The 22,061-nt window shown below is 44.1% G+C and overlaps 1 protein-coding gene across 3 annotated transcripts in view; it reads right to left on the bottom strand.

The window, feature by feature from the left end:
* Positions 1-22,061, bottom strand: part of NDRG1 (N-myc downstream regulated 1) — a 75,663-nt gene that overhangs the window by 30,141 nt on the left and 23,461 nt on the right. Inside the window, exon 1 of one of the 3 annotated variants that reach the window (XM_052787523.1) lies at positions 10,176-10,300. The exons of 1 other annotated variant lie outside the window; for it this stretch is intronic. Coding sequence is in view for 1 of the 2 variants with exons in the window: in XM_052787522.1 (XP_052643482.1) it covers positions 7,272-7,282 (11 nt within the window). In the remaining variant the exon portion in view is untranslated. Of the gene's footprint in view, positions 1-7,271; positions 7,298-10,175; positions 10,301-22,061 lie in introns of those variants that run through there. One more of the 3 variants, XM_052787522.1, reaches the window with a different exon arrangement.

Raw genomic sequence — 22,061 nt, forward strand, 5'->3', positions numbered from 1 at the left:
GTCATCTGTGCAATACTGTGTTCACTAATTTCATTCAAAGAGGCTTTTCTGTACCCATTCCAGACCAAACCCACTGCTCCAAAAGCATCGGAGAAAGTGTTATAACCAAGGCTAGTAGCTCAGGCATCATTTCACTGAGCCCAATTATTTTGCTCCTGAAAGTTCAGAATATACCCCCTGTCCCTTTGCACTATTGCTGGAGGGACAGTGATTGCTGCAGCCTTGTTTTGGTAGCAGGAGGTGCAGGATGGATGTGCAGCCTGGCTTTGCACAACAGGGATCCCAACAAAGGAGCCAAGAAGCCACACATCAGGCCATCCAACCTCAGACACTGCAGTGTTGCAATCATAAGTACCAAGTATTAGGTAATCCTAATATACGTGACCAAGTTCATTCCAAGCACAGAAGTGAAACAAGTTCAAAGATCGCTCATTTCAAACTATTCTTCTGAAAACACACATATGGTTGTCCAGGTTTGTGCCACAGGGTGCATCAAGTGTGATGGTCTCACATCCACGAAGGGCTGGGGGAACTGCTACCAGCACTACAGGATTTACCTTTGCCCTCATACCCAACTGCTTTTTATTTACGTGCTATCATGGAAAACAAAGAACAGGAAAGACTCCTGCCTGAAGGCAATTTCCTCCAAACAGCTTGTTTAAACACTGGCAGCAGAGATATTCTCCTTTTGAGTACATATATACAGAAGAGTAACTTCACCAGAGCAGCCTGATGGCATTTCCATCTTTGCAGGCTGAGCAAGCAGGAGGGACAGGAATCACTTTACATGTGGGATTAAATACTCATGAGCATCTAAAGGCAAAGAGGGAGAGGGCCATGGGCACTGAGGGTCACAGCTCCAAAAACACCGGTGTTGCTCTCTTTGGAGAAAGACAGAGGGACCATGCGAGACTTGGGCTGCAGGGCCACACATGGGAGGTGTTTCCAAGCCAGTCGCATCACTCTGCGCTTTATCCCTTGAAAGGCACAAGTGTTTTCAGAGCTCAGGCACCAAAGAAGGTAGGAAGGACAGGGGTGGCAATTTGAGGCTTTGTGCATCTGCAGCAGCTCAAAGCACTATTAAAGAAGTAGGGATGAGGCAAGAGTGGAGAGCACTAAGATGTCTCCAGAGCTCGCAGCAGTTGATTAGCAAAGATCCCCATTCAGTTCCCGGTCAGAAAAATAACCAGGCAGCTCAGGGGGCTGACAATTAAGCAAGGGAAGTTACTGTGATGCTCAAACTGCATTTGAGCCTTACACACAGTCAATCAGACCTCTTCCAGTCATTCACAGGAAATGCTGTAAACTAGTCTGACCGGCCCTAGAACAAAAAATGGTTACTGTAAACTGGAGAGCAGCCTGAAAAAACTTGTCTCCACTAAACAGAGAGAAGTGGACATCAGTTGATAGCACCCATGTATGGTTATGGTCCACAGTGCACGCTTTCATTAAGTGCAGTTTACATTTCAGATATTTTATAATAAACTTGACAAATCTAATCTTCCTGTTCATGATTCATTTGAAAATTACACATTTCACAAGCATCCAAAACAGTTCATGCATAAGCATCTGCCCACACTATGCCCTGTTTAAGCTACTCTTTGTTACAGGCACTGGTATCACGAGGTCCTTTGTGTACCAAGTTACTGATTTTCTCCGACATAGTTCCACACAATAAATAACGGAAGAGGTTTTATAGCAGTTCCTCCTCTTTAAAAAAAAAAAACAGCAGATGACTTTTGACAGTTAAGTGGCATCTGACTAAACAGTTTGAGCAGCAAGTGTCAAAAGTTGAAGACACTCAACTACTTGGGACTCTCTGGGTTTCCTTAGCCTCTGGTTATACATGATTATCTCAATTTGCAACTAAAAGTTAATAACCTGACACACAGGAAGCTTGGAAGCGTGGCCCTTAAATAACCTAAAGTTTCAAATCAGAAGAGGTCAGGAACCAAAGCATTAAATTAAATAATATCAGGGAACTGAAACAACTACGCTGTCTCATGGCCTCTGGTTCACAGATGTCCTGTGAATTGCCATCACCCAGCCATCTTCAAGCACAGCACACTGCCAATACTCAATTTCATTGTTTTTTGTTTCTAAGCAATTTGCTTTTATTTCTTTTCAACCCCCTTTGTGAGCTACTCCACCAGCATGTTTTAGTGAAGGCTCTAGTTGAAAATAAGAGCTGGCATCCAGGAAAAAAAAAAAAGTGGGTTTTTAGAAGCATAACATAGCATAACAGTGATTTTCAAAAAACAAGAAGTTTTAGCCATTTTTAAGTTTAGACTTATGCTATGTGCTAATCAATCTGATTAGGAAACTGAAACGTTTTAGCCAAGAACTTGAGCCCTGTGCCAAGGAACAGCCAGGTGAAGCCACACGGAGACAACTGCAAGGACAGAGCCAGCAGCCGATTCCACCGGGCTCCCACAAACAACACGCAGGTGCGGGTCCGCAGCCTCTCCCGCAGCTACGCCTGCCTGCGGCTTCAGCGTACCCCTGCAGTTACGTAGGCAAGATCTCCAGGCTCTTCTCCAGTCCTGTCGTTCTGGGTGTTTTTTCCACTTGTGCAACTGGCGCCGGTGCCTCTATGGGCGCAGAGCTGTTCAGCTGCAATCGCTTTGGGATTGGACACTGCCTTTAAACCGCCAATTCCTCAGACCAGGGGCTGGTTACTCTTCACACGCATGACACGCTCTTGCAGCTGCGCATTGATAGTAGCATCAAAACAAAGCGAGCTGGAAGCAACCCTTCTGTCTACTCCGCAGATGTTGAGCAAGAAAACTGTTGCAATGCGGCTTGCACAAGCCTCTTGCTGTGGGATGCGATGAAGAATGTTCCCTGGAAAGCTCGGGGTCCTCCCATGCTTCACAGGACTAGAAACTGGCTGTGGGAAGGGTTGGTGTGCTAGCCAAAGGACATGTCTGCTGTCCCCATCTCCCCTATGCTGGACACTCCGGTTGTGTCCCCTCCAATATAATGAGCAGCTATGCTATTCCTAGCTGGCAGGCAAATGGAGAGCTTGCAATGTCTTGGGGCTTTTTTCCTGCTGTAGCAATCCCTAATACTACCTATACTATAATATCACAACTCCATGAGGGACAGATTATAAACCCTAATGAAGTTCTCAGAAATTCAGGTTTCTTTAGCATCTGGCACCTGAAACTGCTTTTGGTCATAACCACTTCTCACAGAGTTATCTCCAATAATGTGAAGTTTCTTAAGAGAGATTAAAAATACTAGTGACTCCCAGGACTCTCCAGCTATGAAGAGTGCCGTCATCCCAACTTCCCTCCTCAAGCAGCCACCGCTCACTGCTGACGTGGCTGCAAACAGCCCTTGCAGAGCATGACAGCGCAGGGTGGAGGTAGGGGAACCCGGGGCTTTTGTAAGAAATCCTACATCTGAGTGGCAGCCTAAATTTATTTGGAAACACATTATGCCCATTGGTACTGGTGCCAATATTGTCCTTTAGCTTTAAATGACTCCAGGCTGTGGGTGGCAGCACTGCAGGGTGGAAAGAGTGAAGAGCAATCAGCTGCCTTCCCAGGCTTTGTTTTCTTACCCCACCAAGCCAGCCAGTCTCCTTCCACTGCCCCAGCACCCTCCTAGCATCCTCCCAACATCCTTCTCTGCATCCATCCCACTCCTCCTTCAACTGATTGCAAACATAAAGGTCTTACGCAAAGATTAAAGGCGATGCATTGGTACAGAACCTGACACCTGCCTTGCACCTGGGTACTAGGCTGGGCTTTGGGGGCAGATGAAATAACGAATACTGCAAAGATGCATTAGGCATTTCATAACATGGAAGAGACGGCTTCTGCCACAAAGATTGCAGTCTAAACAGACAAGAAACAAGCTATTGTTCCTGCAGCTCACCAGTGGTCAGGCCATGCTCCCCACCCCCTCCTATTCTCAATCTGCCATGCTTTAATAGTTCATAGCTTCTGCCCAGCTGCAACTGCTTCAAAAAGTGGGTGGTTCTGTGCAAGTTAGAGGCAAAAACTTACTGAGATTATTCCAGAAGGGACAGGCCCATAGTATACTCAGAGATGAGGAATGTTGTCTGGCTCTCTAGGTTGCACCCTTGCAAGTATATAGTGGTTTCTCTTCGTATGTTTTGCATTTTCACATTGATGTTGCAAAGATGAGTGGTTAAGTTACAAAACATCACAGCTAAGGATGATGATGTATCTTAATTTAAATGTATTCATTAGGTCATACTATATGGGTTCATGCTTCTACCACCTATTAAAACTGCTTGCTCATCGCTGTTACAAGTTCTTTTTATAACCCCTGCCAAAATGCCTGGGCTGAAGTTTTCCATAAGTGTCTGAGGGTTTTTGTTTGGTTTTGAGAAGAAAAATATAATTTATGGATATTATTTTGTTCCTGTGAGCTCCCAGTCCCCTTTTCTAAGATGAACTTTAGCATTCTAGATCCTAATCTGGACTCAAACTTTGCACAAATGGCCATTGTGTTAAGGACACATCTTTCATTCTTCCCAAGAAAGTCCCATTATAAAATTTCCCAAATTTAAGCATTTGCACATGCTTAACGACTCAGGACTAGATTTGGGTAACAGTCTTCCACTGCCTTCAAGCCTCAGCACCTAGAGATAACAATATGATATTCCTACCGGCTGAGCACACTCCTGCCTGTATTGCAGCAGATGGGACTGGTGAGGGAGTAAGTCAGCACCATTCAGTGCCAAAATACTCCTTGCTTCTCAAAATAAGGCCTTTCAAAATCCTTCAAAGTGGCCAAAAAGCAATTCTTCATCCTCAGCTGACTTTTTTCACAACTTTACCCATCCATGCTCCAGGTTAGCATCTATACATCAGGCAGAGAACTTAAGTTGTCACTTTCCAGACTTTGTTTACAAGAGGAGCTGGAGTTACGTGAGCCCAAGTTTTTATGTAAGGTTGGGATTTCATACACAACTTCATACAATTCAGTATGTTTCACATGGGAAAAAAATATGGGATGCTCTTAAATTGAATCATCTAGGAAAAAGAATAGTATTTTGAATTTGCCATAAGAGAAAGGGCCATCATAAAACTCTGCAGTGCATCTACTTCTACTTCATAGACTAGTCACATAAGCCAGTATGTTGCAACTTTGTCCAAGGACACAAATGCATCTTAAAATTTAGCAGGGATATATTACATACAATACATACAAAATACGTTTAGAGCACTCTAGAACTATAGCAGTAGGAAAATGACATCATTAGTTTGACAAGGTACATATGAGCTTCCTAAAGGAAGCAACCCAAAAACCCACAGCAAGAGCAATCCTTCCTTCCTCTAATAGCACACTTCCCATCTGGATGTCTGCCTCCCGTGTTCACAAATAAAGGTTCCTTTAAAAGTTGCCTTCTACTTTGCTGATTACTTTTCCATTATACCTTATGCCTACCACTAAAGACACACATATATATATATAAAACATATTACCACTTTCTTGCTTTGAATACCAGTGCCTCCACCTACAGAGTCTTAATCAGGGACATTACAGATTAAGATCCTTACCATTTAGTTTTTGCTTCTTAAAAAAAAAAACACAAAAATCACAATTTCTTAAAGAAGGCAAGTTGTAATAGTGGTGAAATGGCAAGGACAGAAAAAGCCCCCCCCCCCACACACACACAAAAACAACCCCCAAGGAATAGTTGAAAGGACACGGAAAGATTTGTTTTACAGTCAGTTAGGTTTTCATGCTGCACTAGGCCCTAAGGTTTGCTCTTTCCATTAATTTTTACATCATCCATACAGTACTAGCAGACTGGCCTTACACGTCCACGGTAGAGAATAAGCTAAAAGAGCTATACTTTTGAAGCTATACTTAGTTCAGACAGGAAGCAGCCAGTTAAAGGCTTGGAAAAGTAGTGAATATCCAGTTTTAAAAACAGGACTTGAAAAGGAAGATCTGCATTGACCAACTTCCAGCTACCAAGAGAAAAAACCTGACAGACAGATGAAAAAGATCTATTAAAATTGTGACAATTAACTGAAAGGAAGTAGCACAAAACCCAAAAGAAACATAGGAAACGTGATCAGCCACACAAAATAAGAGCAGTAAGATTGACATACATCCTGCTTTGTACAAACAGATACAGCTGTGGAAAATTTCATCAGCCCAGGCAGTCCAGCTGTGCATCAGCAAGCACACTGCAGAGCACCTCTGCATGGAGAACACCCCATTTAACAACAAACCGCTGGGCATTATCCAAAGACAACACTCTCATGCCAGTTGGGAAGCCAAACAGGCCTGATCCTGCAGCAGCCCTTAGCTAAAAGTAAAACTACACTAATCTCCCTCATCATCCAGCATAGGACCTTGCACATTCAAGTCTGAAACTTGGATAATTGCAGGCTTTACTTTTTTTTTCTTTACTCCACACTTGCTGTGTTGGATTAAATGGCAAATAATGGTACTGATTCTCATGGACGCTGAGTACTGAGTTTAATTATGTCATAACAACACTTTAATGATACATGATCACATATTCAGGAGAAGCTCTGAATGGTTCCTTGCTGTTGCTCCAACTGCACAGCCAAAGGGAATTAACAATAGGGATTACCTCCCGCTGACTGGCCCCGCTGAAGTCACCCAGGGCTCTGGAAGTGGCACAGATAGGAAAAAACCACACCATCATTTGAGCGGAACACCAAGTTCAATAGCCATTATATTCATAGCCATTGATTTCCAAGAGGCCTAACCTAGATTTTAGTAATCCGTAGCAACACACACCACCAAACCTGAAAATGGAATTGCCTTACTCTCCACCTTTTAAACAGTTTCAGAATATTTCCCGCGACTTTCCAGTACTAGCAAGTAATTCACTTGCAACTTTTGGCACAGAGCTTTTGACAGGTGGCAGAGGGGTAACTGTTGCTTCCTTGACCTGCTGACAGCTGGAGATCCACTCCATTCTTCACAGAAAAGGCTGCAGGGGCAGCACCATCATGCATTACAAACTTACAAATTTACACCTAAAAGCTGAAGGGCAGTCTACATACAATACCATTTATTTAGCAAAACAGCAACAGGACAAAGTGGGCTCTTCTGTACTTCTGCCTGAGATTTCTAGGTGCTGTGACGCAACATGAAAGTTAGATGTAAACAAACTGCCATCTGGAAGTCATACGTTATCTCAAGAACCAGCATTTCATCCCTATTAATATCAAGCAGTTGCATCTCCTGGTTTTTGGAAGGTTTTCCTCTCAAGTGGTCGAACCAGAGCAACTAGAGAAACTCACTCCTGCTGCATACTGCTGGGACTGAACTGATTCAGGCCATTGGTTTCCCAGGCTGTACTCTCCCCTGACAGCAAATGGGCTTTTGCTACCTTAAGCTTCCAGCTGTACGCATGATGTAAACATTGCTGATCCACCCCAATTAGAATTTGTATTATTTGAGAGTTTCACAGTTTCTAGTTGTCTTCATTCTGAAGAGCCTCAAGCCATTTTTACCCCTTCTGTATCTTTTCTTTCACTCTTTGTCTATTTTGAGACAATAAAAGCGGGAAATGTCTCATTACATGTATGCTCCACGTTTTGTGCAACAGATTCTCAGGCTCTAATGAGGTTAAGCGAAAAAACAGTATTTTCTATGGGAAGTTAGAAGTTTGCCAGAATCTCTTAAGCTGGTCATGAAAAGACGTATGTTGCACTTCAGTCAAACAAATTAATCACTTAGGTTTAAAAATCTGAATCCAAGAATTTTTCTCACAACAGTTCACTGCTAATCCCACCTGAACTACAAGAGCAAATTACTCAACTGCCTTATAACTATTTTTAAGGACCAGCCTCCCATGCCAAAGTGTTTCCCAAGATGCACTGTAATCTCCCCACGTAACTGTCAGTGCAAAAAGGAATATTCAAAGAACAAAGTATCTCCCACTGGAGTAAAGAATATTGGGGAATCCTGCTGTTTTTACCGAGCATTCATACAGTCTACCCAGATGATCTGTCACAGTTTTAGCATTCCTTTTCATTTTGGCAAGAACAAAAAAGCCATTGTGCAGGGCAGAAACAGAAAAACTTAAGAGTCTGGGTTTTGGTGGTGTGGATGCTTGTTCCCAAACAGAGGCAGGCACATGTGGCAGTGCTCCCTCAGCAGTGGGTGACACTTCCTTGGCTATTGCCAAATTCTGTGCACACCTGACACTTTGACATCTCTACCCTGCTGTCACCTTGGGTAAAGTGGCCAATGAATGTACGAAATCAGTACACAATCCCTTCTTCTTAAGGGAAACAAATTAAAACCCCAGTTTGTCAAGACCTTCTAGAGCCCTCTCACCCAGCCTGGTTCAAGGCCAGCCACTTTGCAGAGTGCCCATTCTCAAGGGGATGAGTTCATCTCTTAGTTCACTGATTGTAGAAATTTTAGTTCAAAGTTTTCAAAGTTGAAATCCAGCCCATTCAGGTATCTGCTGAACTGCAGTGCAAGGAACTCAGATTCAGAAGCTGTGGTCTCCAGTTCGCCAAATGGTTATGCCATGGCATCTGTTCAGTTCATACTGAAAAATATTAGGTACAGGAACCATACATACCCTAAGTAGTCTCTCATTGCTACATTAAAACCCATTTTCACTACATCTCTATTTTCCACCTCAAAACACACACCACTTCCTCCTGAACACATCCATGCATTATTCTTCTTGAAGGGCACAGAGCTTATTAATACTCAGGGAACTGTACAAACCTTTAAGGAACACTTTATTTTTGCTGCACCTACTCCTGAGCTCTACCATTTCATCCACAGTCATTAAATTCTTGCTGTGCACAGGACATCATACAGCATTAGCTTGCTGTTTACTCAAGTACTTGTGATAAAAACACAGTCATTCTACGTCAAACTAAGTTAGACTCTGGTTAAAAGAACACAAAATTAAAAAAAAAAAACATGTTCCCAGAGCCAAGTTCAAAGTGCACCACCTTAATGCCACTGGATGAAGTTTTGATTTAAGTTATGCCTGTAATGGCCAAGACTAAAAACAGCAAGGCAGGCTTCTCACATGTTTACCTGAAGGATTTGATAGCTCCTGTTTACAGGCTATTCCCATTGCTTGCCTGAATCGTGAGTTTTTCAGCAGCTGTGTATCTTTCACACATTGGACACAAAAAAGTTGACAAAAAGCCAGAATAAGTCAAAACAGCACAACACCTTGCAGAGAGGCTGGACAGAAAGCTTCAGGTTGTCTTTGACCTCTTCCATGCCACTACAACTGCATTTATCTAGGTTCAAAATACAGTTCCTATTTAAACAGACAACTGAGGAGAAAATTGTCCAAACAACATGGTTGGTAAATACTTCTCCAAATAACATGGTTGGTAACTACTTCTATCTGAAGCCTAAAGGAAGTCCTGTTCTGGGAATGGGGTGCAAAATCAGGCACTGTGCTCCTTATAAAACAGTGGGTAAAACAGCAAGCAATGCCAGTTTGCAAGTGTTTCATAGGAAAACCATAACACAATGGAAAGCGTTTAACCAAAACATCCTCCCTAGCAGAAGTGAAATCACTTATTTCATCAGACCCAGGACACGGCTGTGCCTCCACTGCAAACACTACTAGAAGTGCCCTGAACCTGAAGCCTGGAAGCACGGGGGGCAAACTGCACCTATCATCACCTACGAAGACAACAACCCCACTGCAACACCTAACTGGTAAATGCTGGATACCAGTCAAGTCTGTCCTCTGCTCCAGATCCAACGCGGAGCTGCGAGAGCAGGGAGACACAAGCAACAAGCGCCAGTAGTCAACTTCCGTAGGAAAAGTATGTGCCTTCGCTTCACAGATGTTTTCCAGCCCAGCCCAGTCCACTCCTGCCAGGGAGCCTGGACCGTGGCAGCAGCATCCCGCAGCTGCCCCCGCTGCCCAGAGGGGCCGGGGTACGGCTCCGGGCACCCCGCCTGCTGCTCCCTCCTGCCAGCCCACAGACACCACCCCGCTCAGAGCCACCCGCTCCTCCGTCGGCAGCCAGCAAAGCCCTGCTTGGAAGGCGGGGGGGAAAAGGGATTTATCGGTAAGAAAAAAAAAAAAAAAAAAGGAGTGGGGTGATGCAAGGATGCGCTCTCGCAGGGGCTACGAGGTCCGCGGGGGTGAGGGGGGGATGGATGGGTAGGTGGGTGAGTGGGCAGGTAGAGGGACCTTCCCTTACCTGCTGCGCTAGCCCTCTCCTTGCGCCGCCGCCGCCGCACTCCGACAGCCGCCCGCCTGCCGCCGCGGGGCGGATTTATAGCCCGGGCCCCGCCCGCCGGGCGGTGCTGCCCGCCGCCGCCGCCGCCACCGCCTCCCCGACGGGAGCACGGGGCGGATCGCCACCCGTTCCGGGGCTCCGCCCGCCCGTCCCGCGCCCGAGGGCTCCCCCCGTCGCTCGCAGAAGTTTGCGGCGGCTAACACCCCGTGTGCCCGGTCTGCACAGGGTCCCTAAATATCAGCGGGGAACTCCAGCGCACACCCGCAAGCCCAGGTGCCCCCTTCCTCCAGGTCGCGCAGCCCAGCCGGGGGGAGGCTCACCTCTGACATCCCCTGCCTGGGCAAGCTTTGGGAGCAGTGAACGGCGCAGACCTGCCGCCCTGCTTCCCGAAGCGCTACCGTGCCGGGAAGGAGTTTCACACAATTTGGTGAGGAGAGGCGACTGTGTCCAAGGGGTTTGCCCAAGGACCGAAAGAGTAGCAGTCTTGGGAAAGGCTGAGGAAAGGATTGCAACAGCAGGGTCCTGGCACAGGTGGTCAAAATTGTGCGGACATATGTACTACTATATAAAAAGTCTATTTACCAGATCCTGAATTGCAAAACCTTATGCTCATACATTAACATGACCACTAGGAAGGAACTCTGATTGCAGTAGAAAGAAAATAATGCCTTCACACTTTTCTGATGAAGTTCAGAGGGTGCAGCGGGTGTTGCAAGTGCTGTGTGATTTTTCCCAGCAAACAGCTCTTTGGCAAGAAGCGCAGCTAATCGTTTATTCCAAAAAGAGGCCCTAGCCTGCTGAGTAGAGAGTGTCTCTATATACACAGTTCTGCGTGTAGCCACCCGCTAAGGGGCGGGTTAAACTGTGACAGCCTGAGCTGCTTTTTCTGTGGCTTTTCTATAAAGTGCAGTTACTCCATGTGTGTGATTTCACTTAACAACCTCACTTTTATGGCAGGTTACTGTGACCTAAACTGATGAAATCCACAGCATGTTATCATTCTCCCTCATGTAGTGGCCTGAAGAGGAAATCAGGAATTCCTGAAACTCTGAAACTCTGTTAAACTCTCTGCCTCTGTTTTCTCAGCTATACAATAAACTTATTAAGTCCAGTCTATAAAAGCTTGCTGTTGTTCAAATGCATATTATCTTCTCTCCTCCTAAGCCAGCTTCTGTACTGGAGTCAGAAGTGCTGCCTTCAGAAAAAGAACCATGGAAGTCTGGTTCCTTTTTCACCACGAAATGGCGGGAGACCATGTTTTCCAGCAATAACTCTGAAATATTACTAAGTCTAGAATAAAGGAAATTTCTTATCATGTTTTCTTACCTTTAATTAATTAATGTCTGCAAGGATGAAGAGTATTTCTAAAACAACAAAATAGAACCATTTATCATTCTAAGACACAGTGCTGCTGTGTGTGTGCTTTCTTTATTTTTTTCATCATAAAAGGTCTAACCTTTTTCATACTCATTTTAAACTGTGAGGCCAGGAAACCAATGAAACCATTACAAATAATTTAATTTGCAACTGAGCCTATTTTGAAGTCACATCTTCAAAATTATGTCATCAAATCAGCAGCTTGCTCTGTTTGTTATGGAAGATCTGTCTAGATCAGTGGCTCCTAAAATTATGGAACAAGTGCAAATGCTAGAAAAAGAAGATGGGCTTGACTAATTTTCCAAGGGATTAATCCTTCCTTCATCTGATCATGAAACAAAATCCTAGCTCAGAAACATTCAGTCCTTCAGAAAACAGATCTGGGTCAGTGTCTGAACTGTGTGGTTTGGCCCATCCTCAAGCAGTTTTTTAGTCTGCTGTGCTTGGCTGCTTTTTGGGGAAGGGGCTGAAAGCTCCAGAGATTCAAATGGAATGAACTGTTCCCTGTGCACTAAATGCAGACTTTTGCAGTAAAAACAAGTACTGAGTCTGGAATGAACTGGAGAACTGGAATGAACTGTTTTCTTTTGCTTTGACTTCTGCAGTTGGTTTGCTATTTGAATCACATGTAGCGTTGGAGGCTCAAAAATGTTGGAGACAGGCAGGTAGAAGCCCCCGGGAGTCAGTAGCTGCTAGCCCAAGCGAGTAGGAAAGCCTGGGAATGTGTGCATCCAAATGCAGCCTTCACTAGCTCAAGCACTCTTCCCAACTATTTTGCTAGTTATGACTGAGAATAACATGGTGATTTACAGTGTCTTTTGAGGATGATTGGTGGATTGCAAAAGAAAATTAAGTCATTCCAAAAATCCAAGTTAGGAAGTATTTTTACTATGTGAAGATGTCATTGCTAAAGTTTGTACTCAGAGCGCCAAATCCTGCTGTGTGCCAGCAAGGCGCACAGCTGAAAGCTTGGGGAACATCATTCCCTTCTTCTTCTTAAAAAGTCTACTTAGAAGACAGGTAAGGAAAACAGGAATTTCAAGGCTTAATTTGCCAGAGTGGCACTGCTCACAATGTAACAGCCACTGCCTCAGTGAGTTCTCATCCTGTGCTGGGCTGCACGACTGCTCACACCGCATTCCCATAGCAGCTGAGTGGCTCATGTACCTGCACATGTACAGACCTGTGTACTTTAGGAACCACTGTGCTAGGGAGATGAGACAAGCTGCCACCCACATAGGCCCGCTGAAAAACTAATGAGTATTTCTACTGCAAATATTATTTTATTTAATAAACCAGGTTTATGCCGCTGGCATGCACTTGTCCTTTTCAGAAGAGCATCTCTATAGGGGGTGGCTGCCCAGCCACAGATGTCCATTCCTGTACCAGCAAATGGGCTGTTCAAACTAACCTGAAAGCATGACCTCTCTCCAGTGCTATCTATGGCTTTCACTTGAGATCACAGCAGAGGTCTCCAACATTTTTAAGAGTAAACAAGTCCTTGATTTACTGTTTTATTTTGTTTTACTAAACTGGATTATTGTAGGTATACACACACACAAAGACACATCTGCACAAAGAAGGGAAATGGCATACTTCCATGCTACAGAAAGACTAATCATATGTGCTGAGCAGAAACCTGCCTATGTGTTCCAATACCTGGCAGTAACATATTTCAGCATTTAAATAGCACTTTAAAGCCATTAACTAATCAATGCTTACAAGGCTCCAGGGGAAAGAGGGTGGTGCAAATGAAGAACCACCGGACTAGAGACCTGATCCAAAGTCCACTGAAGGGTAGCAATTCCATCTTTTTCAATGCTATGGAAACAGATTTTAATTATGAGACTTTTCTTCTTTCCTTTGACGTTATATTTCTTGCCATGCCAGCATTAACAGAGGAAATTTCAGTGGTTGTGCTGCAGCAGCAAGGAAGGAAAAAGAGTTGAATAAAGTATGAGCACAGCATTATTTTTTGCAAAAAAAATTTATGCATTTCTTTAGAAAGATCTCTGCACACTGTTTACAGTTAAGCAGTGGTAATATTATTAGTCACTGCAAAAGTAACTGGGTGTTCCCTTATTCTTGCTAGCAATACAGCAGGGATAATTTTGGATTAAGCTACATGTTTTATGAAAAATATACTTATGTTTGCTGGTTCATGTCAAAAGAATTCCCTGTGTGACCCATCAAATATCACACCCCATCCACTGGGAATTTTATTCTACTACAGCCTTTTGTTGTTGCCTTTGGATCCCTTGATGATGCTGATGTAGCCATGCGGATCGGTTGTCCTTCCAACGGTTATCCAATGCAGCTTTGAACCAAGGGCTCTGACCTCAATAAAAAATATAAATAAATAACACCACAGACTGCAGATTCACATGCCCTTGTCAGAGATTTGCTTGATATTATTCATATCCCCACAGAATTACTTATTTCCAGTTTGGAAACTGCTTTTGGCAGGTTTATCTGCTTCAGCAGAAGCATAGATGTGGGGTGAGTCATTTAGCTGGTCTTGCAATATGAACTTCCTGCCATTTGAAAAGGAAGTAGATTTTTTTAATACATTTTAGAAGACCAGGGTTTATCTGTAAGTTCATTTGATGAATGGAGGGGTGGCGGGGTTGCTTTGTTTTGTTTTGAATAGGTATGTCCCTTCTGGAGGTTTTTGGTGGAGCATTTTACCAAAAGGAACATATCTGTAGGAAGTTCTCTTAATTGGGGTGGAATCTGTGAGCTAAATTCACAGCAGCACTCAGCTGCCAAGTGACGGGGCTACCCGGCCCCGCATTCGCCACTCAGGCTTTCGGTCCAACGCATGCAGACAGCTAAGTGCCTAAGAATTGGGTTTCTGAGAAGTTAACATGATGAGTGGTAAATATTAAAGCTAGCCAAGAGAAAAAGCCAAGAGAGACAAGGTCTAAAATAGATTTTATGTTTATTTCCACATAAGGTTTTCGACTGCGAGTTGTCTCCAAGAGATGAATACCTATGGTCAGTGAACGCTTTCTCTAGTACTGCCTCACAGTCTGTAACCCACAGATAATGCAGGCATCTGAGGGACTTGGTTTCAGATATCATACTTATGCAGTTGCGTTTGAGCACAGCTCTTCTGCTTACCAGGAAAAAGTCTTAATCACAGTCTACTGGGTGGTTATATACCCATCACACAATATTTTACTTGCAATTCCTCCTGTTGGAGCTAATACATTTTGTAAAAACAACGAAAACTCATCAAGCCAGATAGGAAAAAGGAAGAATTTGGTTCTGCAACTCACAGATGTCATTGCGAAGGCGGGGAGTTAGTTTCATATCCCCACTACACTTGGAAAGGGAATTGGGACTTGCTGCATACTTCCACTCCTCCTCCAAACAGAAAAGGCTCAAATTGCAATATCTAGATTAAAACCTGTCTCTCCCACCAAGAACTCATGAAGAGAACCTCCATTTTCAAAACTATCTTTTGTGCAAAGATTAAGCCAGCAGGGACTCTGAAACCTGCACAAGATAAACCAAAAGGGAAGAAATCCCAACTGGGGTTTCAGTTAGGATCTAGGGCAACTCCTTTTCCCAGGATGACAGTGGTTTTACGTACATCGAGTGGTAAAGAAAAGTGCCTCCTGATTCGGTGGCAGCCCAACAGGGCTTTTAAAGGTCTCAGTGGTGTCTGCGCTTGGAATTCAGCTTGCACATACACCACAAAGTGTAATGCACTGCTGCTGATTATCTGTCCTGATGCAGACTCAATTTTTCTACTCGGATGGGTTCTTCGTGTTTTGTTTCTTTGTCATCTGATTGCCACTGGGCAGAAGCAGCAGCACAGAGCCATGCACCATGGCCCATGAAGATCCCTGCACTTGCTGATGGCCCCAGCAGGACATGCATGGTGACCAGCTACTCACCTGCCCTCTTGTTTGCCCAATGGTCTAAACAGAAAGCTATTTGGGGCTGCTGGGAGATCAAAGAATTGGTTTTATGGGTGCCTGATAGCCCCTTGCATGAGTTTGTTTAGTCCTGCTGAAGGAATATTGCACTCTTCAGGCCTGTCCACCTGTTAAACACACATGTACACATCTGTATGTACAACTGTATAGAGGTTGTTTCTTCAGGGATCTACACTAAACATACAGAAAAACACAGTAAGTTCCGTTATGGATGTAGCTTTACTGAGCTGGCATGAGATATTCCTTTTTTACTCACGTTGATTCTTTTTGTGGTTAACCATGAGCAAGCAAGGAAGTAGAGACACCTGTTCTAACTGTGAACTAAAACCAGTGCTGTAGCCCTACACAGCATCCAGAGGCAGGCAGAATGAAACACTGAAAGGCTGTAAATGAGGGGCTCAGCTCTCTCAGAGGTAAGTGGCCTTCTCCATCCCATTTCCAACAAGAAACTTCCCGTTTGTCAGAAAGGGTTTGCTCTGGCTAAAGGAAACCAGTCAGAAAGCACTGCCTTCAGCATTAACAACTACCTTTTGACGTTTCTTCTTCTTGAACTTTTCTTTCCAAAATGACCTACAAGAAGACAAGGTACACAGGTCACTATTCAATTTCTCAAGCATTGGATGTGTAGAGAATTTAACAGAGCCCAACTGATGCCCACAGTTGGTCATCTGCAACTTCTTGCATCTGCAATCCTCCCTCAATCTGCCTGGCCAACAGCTTGGGGTGCCAAGACACTCCATCTCCATTCACCAAATGGAGAGAATCTTACCATCAGTTGCAATTGCTGTCCTCTGCTGCAAATTCCATGGCAAGTTTAAAGAAGTACTTTTAAGTTGTAAATTTCTTTTCATAAAAGCTGCTTGCACGTACTAGAAAATGGGGACTCTATCTACTTAAGCATTACAAGGAAAACCCTGCTCACATCCACCCTAGAGGCACAGCGTTAGGGATGTTCAAACAGAACTCATTTGGGGGCTGCAGAAGCAACCTGAGGGAGACTTTAAGTCATTTACGTAAAACAGAATTTGCAGCAACTTATTCTTTAACAGAAAGGTGTGACCGGGGAGGTGCTGGGTATGAGTGTGTGCTCTGATAAATTAGGCTATTTGAAGCAAGAGATCACAGGACTTGGAAGCCACCAGAAAATCTCCCGATTCCAAACATTTTGGTGCGGGTCACATCAGCCGACATGTTTGCAACTCCTGTACTGACCAGGGCAGAAGGCACCAAATGCAATCTGACGTCTTTTTGATTCTCTGTGGTCATTATTTGGCTGAGCAAAACTGCTCCAAAAGTGAAGTACAAGTGTCCACTCTCTCCCTTTAGCCCCCATCTTTAATTATTATATTTTCAAAGTTCCTCTACTAGCTAGAAATCTGGAAAGCACTTCTGTCTGCCTCACCTCTTCCTCCCACTCAGTCTGGCTGAGGTGTTGCTCTACACACAAATACATAGGCACAAGTACACGTGTGTGTACCAGAATCCTTCCCATTCTCTTTTTCACAGCCTCTCTGAAGGAACAGCCAACTCACATCTCAGCTGAACTTTTGAAACCACCAAGGCTGAGATGATAGACTGAATTCAAGAAAAAACAGGCTGGTGAGTGCCTGTCGGGTTGAGGAGCAACTAAGCAAGTACAAGTCAGAACTCTGTCCTCACTAATGTCTGATAAGGAAGAGCTGGTAAAAGGCCTGATCGTTGTCTAATCTTCCTAATGTAGTAATGTCATGTGCTCTCTGCTTGAAAATGCAGTATATGTCCTTTTGCCCTGAGCACACATTTACATAGCAATAATACAGCCAAGCAATTAACTAAAAGAAAGTCTGGTTCTGCAAGACCCTAAATGACATGTATCGCTTGCAATCAGTTGATAGCTACAGCTGTTTTCTAAACCTTTTGGTTATAAATGCTGCTCTTACAGCTTTGAACCCACAGTCAAAGCAGCACAAAATAACTTCGCTGGTTGGCACCGTGTACTCAGAGCTGACCACACCAACAGGCGTGGGACTGCTTGGGGCCACGCTCATGGTCTTGGGTTCCTGGGCATAAAATACAAACGCCTATGAAACAAATACCTCAGGTTTCTCCCCTGTCTTGTGTTCAGGCAGAGAAGATGGAGGTTGGCTCACTTCTTACAGAAGTTTTAAAGAAGAGGGTGTCACAGAGGAGATAGGACACAAACAGCAGGTTTTGATTGCAGTCCGGTTAAGGGGTTGCTTTAGGCATCGTTTGATAAAGACCAGGTGTGTAGCCTTAAAACAAAGTAATGGAGAGAGTAGGGACAGGAGAATAGAGCAATAGGTAAGCTGATTGCGACTCTTGCAGCAAAACTGGACATATTCTTTTTGCCAGCCATTTCAAAACAGTTGCTCAGAATCAAACAGCCAGCTCTAAATCAGCAGTTCATTCATTTAATAGCTTTAAAAGCTGTTCCCTATTAAACAAGACATGGTAAATCTGTTTCAGATTAGCAAATCAAATGAGTCACAAAAAGTACCACTTTGGTGTTAAGTTTTGGCCTGTACGAACTGCATCTCAAACAGATGCTGTGTCCATACTGCTAAATATAAAAGGGCCGAAGCCCAGTCTCTGGCCCCGACACAAAGTGGCATAGCCCAGCTCAGGCTTCATGTCTCAGGACCAGCCCTCTGCGGCAGACTGACCCCACACACGTTGTATGGCACTTGGCCCTGGCTCTCTTCTGTGCTACAAGTGGTGTCCCTGTGGTCCTAAGACATGATCATTATTTCTTTAATGTGTTTTTGAGTTCAAAGGCTCTGAAATAATCTAAGGGTGGTGTTGCAACCCACAAGAGCGATGTTTTTATGGCATGAAGCTGAAGAGATGTGTTGCATACCCCAGGGTATGCATGGGGCCGTATGAGTGTGCAGGAGGTTGCAGAGCCTGATGGGACACCCTTGGGGGACTGCGTAGGCTGGACCGTGGTCTTCTCCATACTGCCTGGTGACAGCTCCTGGGAAGAGGCCAGACCAGAGCCAGGGAGCAAAACAGCAATTAAGTGGGGGGGGGCAGTCAAAAGTTTGGGTGTTGAGCTCACACCCTGTCCCCTTTTAGCTTAGACATATCCAGAGGAACCGAGCAGGCTCCTCTGTAGGTTTTATCACCACATGCATCCAACAGGAGTTAGACACGGAACAGAGGACAGCCCCTGCAAACATCTCAAGCCCCGAGTGCTCCTCAAATATTTCTCACTAATAAAGAATTGCAGCAGGTGAAGCACCACCTCCGCTGGCAGCCTCTGGGTAGGTGGAAAACACTGGGAAATTTCAGAAGCATTTCAGCTTCTATCTGCCTGAAATTGGGTGCCAGAAGGAAGGCAGTAGCCTTATGTCTCACAGCAGCTGAAATTTTTGAAGTGTTAAACAGCTTTCAGTTAATTCAAGAGCAACTCTGAAAGATTTTTAACAAATATACAGACACTCCCATAAAGAAAACATAACTATTGTATTTTTATCACAAAGAAAAAGTGAAAAGAAAATGAAGGAGTTCTCAAAATACCACAGAATAGAGAAGGAGCAACTGCAATCCAAATTATGCCTCCGAGAATGCTTTCCTCAGCCTAAGGCAAAAAGAAAGAGAGAGAGTTTTTGCTGTAGGAATCATCCAGCTAGCGAAACCAGCAGAGATAAGTGATTGCCAGGTTGATGTCGATCATCCTCAAAACATCATGTCAATTAGTGGAGGTTCCTGGCAATTGGAAAAGGGCTGCTGATGAAAAGACTGGCTATGTGAATGAAGAGAGAGTGGTGAATATAATATATGTTGTCTCTGGTAACATATTTCACACCATCACCCACAGTATTCTTATTTTCAAGTTGAGAAAGTATGGGGTGCATGAGTGTCCTGGTTTCGGCTGGGATAGAGTTATTTTTCTTCTTAGTAGCTGGTATAGTGTTAAGTCTTGGATTCAGTATGAGAAGAATGTTGATAACACACTGATGTTTTCAGTTGTTGCTCAGTAGGGTTTAGACCAAGTCAAGGATTTTTCAGCTTCTCATGCCCAGCCAGCAAGAAGGCTGGAGGGGCACAAGAAGTTGGGAGGGAACACAGCCAGGGCAGCTGACCCAAACTGGGCAATGGGGTATTCCATACCATGTGACGTCATGCCCAGTATATAAACTGGGGGGAGTTGGCCTGGGGGGATCCACTGCTCAGGAACTAACTGGGCATCAGTCAGCAGGTGGTGAGCAATTGCATTGTGCATCACTTGTTTGTATATTCCAATACTTTCATTATTATTGTTATTGCCTATTAATATTATTATTTTCTTCCTTTCTGTCCTATTAAACTGTCTTTACCTCAACCCATGAGTTTTACTTTTTTTTTCAATGCTCTCCCCACTTTGCACTGGGTGGGGGGCATGAGTGAGTGGCTGCGTGGTGCTCCATTGCTGGCTGGGGTTAAACCACGACAATGAGTGTGGCTTGAAAAATGGCTGTACTGCCAGGGTTAAAGTGTGTAATAATCAATGCTTTAATACCCAGCTGAAGGCCAGTAACAAGTGGAATGCCACAGTGGTTTGGTATTGTTTAATGCCTTCATCAATGATTTGGATGATGAGACCAGGGGTGTGTAACCTGCGGCAAATTCAAGATGATGCTCAGTGAGGGAAAGTGATTGATATACCAAGTGGCAAAGTTTTAACCCAGAAGGACTTCGAGAAACATGAGTATTGTACCAACAAGAACTTCCTAAAATTCAGCAGGGAGAAGCGCAGATTTCTGTGCCTGGGGTGGAATAACCTCATGCATCAGCACAGGTTGGGAACTGAATGGCTGAGACTTGATGAAGGGAATCTGGGGCTTGTGGTTGATGACAGAATGAGTAAGAGACAATAGTCTGCTCTCACTACAGGTAGTGCAAATTGCACATTGAGTTATATCAGGAGAGACATGCCCAGCAGATCCAGGGAAATTATTATCTCCTTTACTCATCCCTGGTGAGACCAGTTTTGGACTTACCAGGATGTCAAGAACCTTAAAAAGCTCAGCAAATTGCTGCAAAGATAGTTAGTGGGGTAGGGCACATGACCTTCAAGGAGAAGGTAAGGGAGTTGGACTTGTTTAGTCTTAGCAAGAGGAGACTCGGGCGTGGTCTAATATCAGCCTACGTCTATTTGAAAGGAAACTGGAGGCATGATGAAGCCAAACCCTTTTCAGTAGTGGCAGAGAATGTAATGGGGCAACAGCTACAAGTTGTGGCTTGGGAGGTTGAGGTTAGACAGAAGTTTAAGACACTAACATAAAGCTAAGGAAACAGAAATAAATTCTGCTCAGTGGAAGTAGCAGGTCCAAAGGAAAGCCAACAAAGGAAGGCATAGGGTAGATCACAGCAACGTTGGGATTACCACCATAAAACAGAGTGAACAGTGAAGGGTTTCAAGACTGCTTAAAAAGGTGCACTCTGGAGGCTACATCTAACTAGCCAAAATAAGGAGTTGCTGGTCTGAAATGCTACAGTGCAGCATGTCCCCTGGATATGGGATGCAGGCTTAGATTTTTACAAACCCAAGGCAGAAATTAGAGGCATAAGGTCTGAGTTACTGTAATATTTCAGTTAGCAGTAAATGGAGTTATCCCATGTCCAAAGGGCAAATGGACTTAGTACTTTTCTAAAAAAGGATCAAAGATATATCTTGCAAGAAAAAATAGAGTTTTGGTAGTAAGAGAGGGATGATTTAGGTTTAGCTCTGGGTGTGGAAAATTCCAGGATTTTTTCTACAGGAGACTAGTACATACGACATTCAATGTCATTGCTAGACTGAACAAACTAGACCCTACCAAAAAAATTCAGAGAATAATTTTCAGAATTAAAAATCAAAGGCAATTTTGGAAGAACAATGGTCATTGCTGACCCATGCCTTAAGGCTCAGAACAAGTATCTAATAGAGCAAACACCTGAGGTTTAATGTGAGCAGGTCAACCTCACTTGAAACCTGCAAACGTTGTATTTTGTTTTGAACAAACAGGTGATAAACATTGGCAGAGCTACAGCTAAGGGTGGGCTTTAGATTGGAAAACACTGATTAAGGATATTGGTAGGGGGTGGCTGCACAGCCTATTTCCAGCTCCAGTTGTCACTGGAAAGGGAAGAGCTCACTGGTGAATAGAACTTGATTCAGAGGCACCAAACTGGGGAACACCAGTTGGAGCAGGAAGGAATTCAGGTGAATATGCTGAGGACAAGGGTGTCATAACCATTGAAGACTCTCAGGGCTGTCTTGGGGGGCATCCAATGAACAGAGATAGCAAAAAGTCCTAAGGCTTGCCAATTTTACAAAAAGTACAGGCCAAACAGAGTAAGAAGGAAAAAACAAAGCCGCTGTTAACAGTAGTTGGAAAAAATGCATCTTACATGCCTGGTTGTGTTTATTAGTTAGGATGCTAAGTCCTTCTAGTTTCTATCCTAAGATAGCCTCGGTAGAAGATATAGTACTCAGAGATATCACTTCTCTTTACTACATAGCATACTACATAGCTGGTAATGCCCAGCAGTGATCACA

Source organism: Harpia harpyja, chromosome 5 (assembly GCF_026419915.1).
Source record: "Harpia harpyja isolate bHarHar1 chromosome 5, bHarHar1 primary haplotype, whole genome shotgun sequence".
NCBI classification, from domain to species: Eukaryota; Metazoa; Chordata; class Aves; order Accipitriformes; family Accipitridae; genus Harpia; species Harpia harpyja.